At 41.3% G+C, this 3,499-nt stretch overlaps 1 protein-coding gene across 1 annotated transcript; it reads left to right on the top strand.

The window, feature by feature from the left end:
- LOC109850978 (zinc finger protein ZAT4-like) lies at nucleotides 842–2,611 on the top strand. The gene has a single exon (XM_020421070.1). It carries the CDS (start codon nucleotides 1,245–1,247, stop codon nucleotides 2,247–2,249), a length of 1,005 nt encoding a protein of 334 aa, XP_020276659.1. The 5' UTR covers nucleotides 842–1,244; the 3' UTR covers nucleotides 2,250–2,611.

Genomic DNA, 3,499 nt, shown 5'->3' with positions numbered 1-3,499 from the left:
CCCCCAAGTCATCTTAGCGGAGTCAACTTAATAGCCAAACTATAGATAATATGTGAATATATTAGTAAAGATTGTAACATTCTAACTTGTATTTATCAAATAGTTTGTTTTTTTTTTTCGAGATGACTTTAGAAATTTTATGGAGTAAACCCATAAAATCAGAAAAGGACTTTTTTTTTGTATATTAATTTTGATGCACTCAAATAGAATTAACATTGAAGTGAATAAAATTCACTTTCACACTTTCACAGCATCAAATCTTTTATGCCAAAGTCCAAATCTTTTAATCGATTTTACGTTTAAAATAGGTGCTATTGAGAATAAATTATATTTTGATAACTCAATGGACATATATTAATTAGCATGATAGCTTTATTAGCTAGAATCTCCCAACGATTCAACTGAAATAAACCTTATAAAGATCAACATTCCAAGTTACATTGCCCAAAAAAAGGACCCGCAACTTACCTTTTCACAATCTAAAAACATTTGAGGGGGGGGACCTTGGCGTTTGGCGACGAAGCCGAAGGAATAACGGTGAGGGATTCTTCCAACGAAATCCTCACTCGGGTTCGAAATCGTAGGCCTATCCCAGAACACAAAACACTATTCTCACCAAACCAAATTCTGCCACGTCACCCCCGATGTCCTCATCCTACTCCTATTCCGGTGGGCCCCAAGCACAAGGACGAAGCAAGGAATTGTTAGTTTTGGGTATACACCCAGTCGCCAAACCCACCCGCATAGAGATCCTCTCGTGATCCTACGTGGCCCAAATCTGTCCGTTTAAATATTCGCCATGAGATCCTCTCTTGCGCTCTCTCCCTCTCTCTCTCTCCTCTCCTCTTTTAACTTTGCTTCATGCATGGATTTCTCCTCTAGAGAGAGAAAGAGCTTCCGAATGAAACAAGAACCCGTCTGCTCTCTTTCTCTCTCTAAAACCTCTCTCTCTCTCTCTCTCTCTATAAAAAAAGATAGATTTTTTTAAAAAAAAACCTCAAGATTGATACAGAGAGCAAAGCAGAGAGTAGATATGGAAGCAGAGTGCTGAGCTGGTGATAGAGGGAGAACCAGATCTTTTCGCATTTGTTTCCAAATAAAAGCCCAATTGAAATCCCCAAATGGGCTCTCCTCAATTCCCCTCAGAACCCAATGACCACCAAGATCTGACCGATTCAAGCTCACCCATTTGAGCTCTTCTCCTCCGTATCTTGCTCTTTTCCTCCCTTCTCTTTTTCAACTCCATGGATCAAGAGAAAAAGCATAGCTGCAAGCTCTGCAACAAGAACTTCCCCTGCGGCCGCTCCCTCGGCGGTCACATGAGATGTCACGTGCCGCCTTCAAGCAGGGGGCTTCAGGGTCTCGGAGCTGATGCGTATGGGCTAAGAGAGAATCCGAAGAAATCATGGAGGGTCGAGGACCAGTCGGCAATGAGCTTCTGTGATCTCGGAGAGAAGCAGTGCCGAGAGTGCGGCAGAGAATTCCAATCTTGGAAAGCTCTGTTTGGTCACATGAGGTCTCATTCTGATAAAATTGGGAGAGCAGAGGAGGAGGAGGAGGAAGATGATGGTGAAGGATCGTGGGGTGATGGTGGGTCCCACATCGAAGGATCGGTGAAGGTCCCCAAGAAGAAGAGGAGATCGAGACCGAGGCGCCCGAGCCCGAGCTTCGAGTACTCCAAGGAGCAAAAAGATGCAGCGATTGCTCTCGTGATGTTATCCAAAGATGTTGGGCACTGGGGAAGTGGGTCAGTTGAGTTCTCTGACAAGAGTTCTGCAGTTTCTGAGGGTCATCAAGATTTGGGCTCTGATGAATTGGGTTTTTTGAGGAGCAAGAAGTTGGCTAAGTATGAGTGCACTGCTTGCAACAAGAGCTTCAACACTTACCAAGCACTCGGAGGACATCGAGCAAGCCACAAGAGGATGAGGGATTGCTTTGAGAATGGTTCAACTGATCAAGTAGTGGGAGCTCACCAATGCTTAATTTGCGGCAAAGTGTTCAGTTCTGGCCAAGCTTTGGGGGGGCATAAGAGGTCTCATTTGATCACTGCATCTCCTAGTAGGGTGATTCATCAAGAGGAGACGGCGGTGACCGATTCGGACTTGATTGATCTCAATGTTTCGTTGATGATCGATGAGGATTCGAGCAAAGGGAGTGTTTCTGTTGCTGATGCGGATTATAGACCTTGGTGGGCTGGAACCGGAAGCAATCTTCAGCATGCGGCAATGGCAGCTGTGATTGAGAATTGAAGATGTACAGATTCTTCTTCTATGATTGAATTCATTCTTTTGGGAGCTTGAAGGTGAGATGATGGTATAATATTGCTGCGTTGCTCTTAAATTTGAGTTGCAGGTGATCTTCACGAGTACTAATTCAGCCTCTTTTTTTTTTAGTACTGTTCGTTTGTTTCAGTTGGGGGTTTAGAATAAGTTCACAGTGAGACTCAAAGGACTGTTAGTAGCATGCTTGAGCTTCATTGCTCGGTAGTATATTTGAGCTTTTCTTAGTATATTAGCAGTATCACAAATCCTTCTTGATGGTTTGGGTGATGATTTTATGCAAATTGGAAAGACCAAGGCATGTGATTAAATTTGATTTTGCTATTTTTTTACCTTCAATTTTCCATCCTCTCAACAGACTAATAACTTCTGTGATAAGTTACGTGCTATAGATTTATCTCTCTAAATTTTGGTAAAATTGTTTGCATGTTGCATTATAATATGTGCACTTCTTTCTCACAAAAAATCTCTGCTCCTGATTGAATCTTACTGCCAATTTGCAGCTGGCCTGCAGTATTCTATTTCAGTCTGAGGTTCTTAATTAGTGAGCAGGTTTAAAAATACTAATTGCTGAGTGAGTATTGAGTTAGTGTAGTTGAACAAGAGAGCAAGATGTAAAGGCAAAGCCAACCAAGTGCCTTTGCAAGCAAGCCAATAGCTGAACTGACCTTGGTGGGCATTTTCTTTTTAAGTTAGGATGGAAATGATTGGGTTGTGAAATCATCATCATCATTAGAAAGCAGGCCAGTGGTTTATGGCAGTTTAATTAAAAAGGTTAGTTGCACATAGACCTCCTATAGTTTAGCCGTTTTGGATTTACTACCCTATAGTTTCATTTTTGCACATCGACACCCTGGGTCTGGTTTTATTTTTTATTTTTATTTTAAATTTTTTTTTGCAACTCACTAATTTCGTTCTGGATTGCCAAAATTTCACAAAGCATAAAAGAATCAAAAAATTAACTTGGGGTTCAATCTACAACAATGAAACTACAGCGTTAGTAACTGCAAAACAGCGATATTGCTAGGGGTCTATGTGCACTTAACCCTTAATTAAATTATCGTTTTAATGGCATGTGATCTCAATTTGGTTGTTTATTTATCCACCAGAACACATGACAACCCAACTCTATAACCTACGGTGCTGTCTTTTTCTTTCCAAATGCTTTAATTCAAGCGTAGGTGTGGTTTGTGTTGTTAGTCTTGCATCTCTTTATTGTG

This window comes from Asparagus officinalis, chromosome 7 (genome assembly GCF_001876935.1).
Source record: "Asparagus officinalis chromosome 7, Aspof.V1, whole genome shotgun sequence".
Classification (NCBI taxonomy): domain Eukaryota; kingdom Viridiplantae; phylum Streptophyta; class Magnoliopsida; order Asparagales; family Asparagaceae; genus Asparagus; species Asparagus officinalis.
This window is presented reverse-complemented; position numbering and strand designations above follow the sequence as displayed.

What these genes read in the sequence shown, in the direction of transcription:
- LOC109850978 (XM_020421070.1), top strand. Translation starts at nt 1,245, where the DNA reads ATGGATCAAGAGAAAAAGCATAGCTGCAAGCTCTGCAACAAGAACTTC.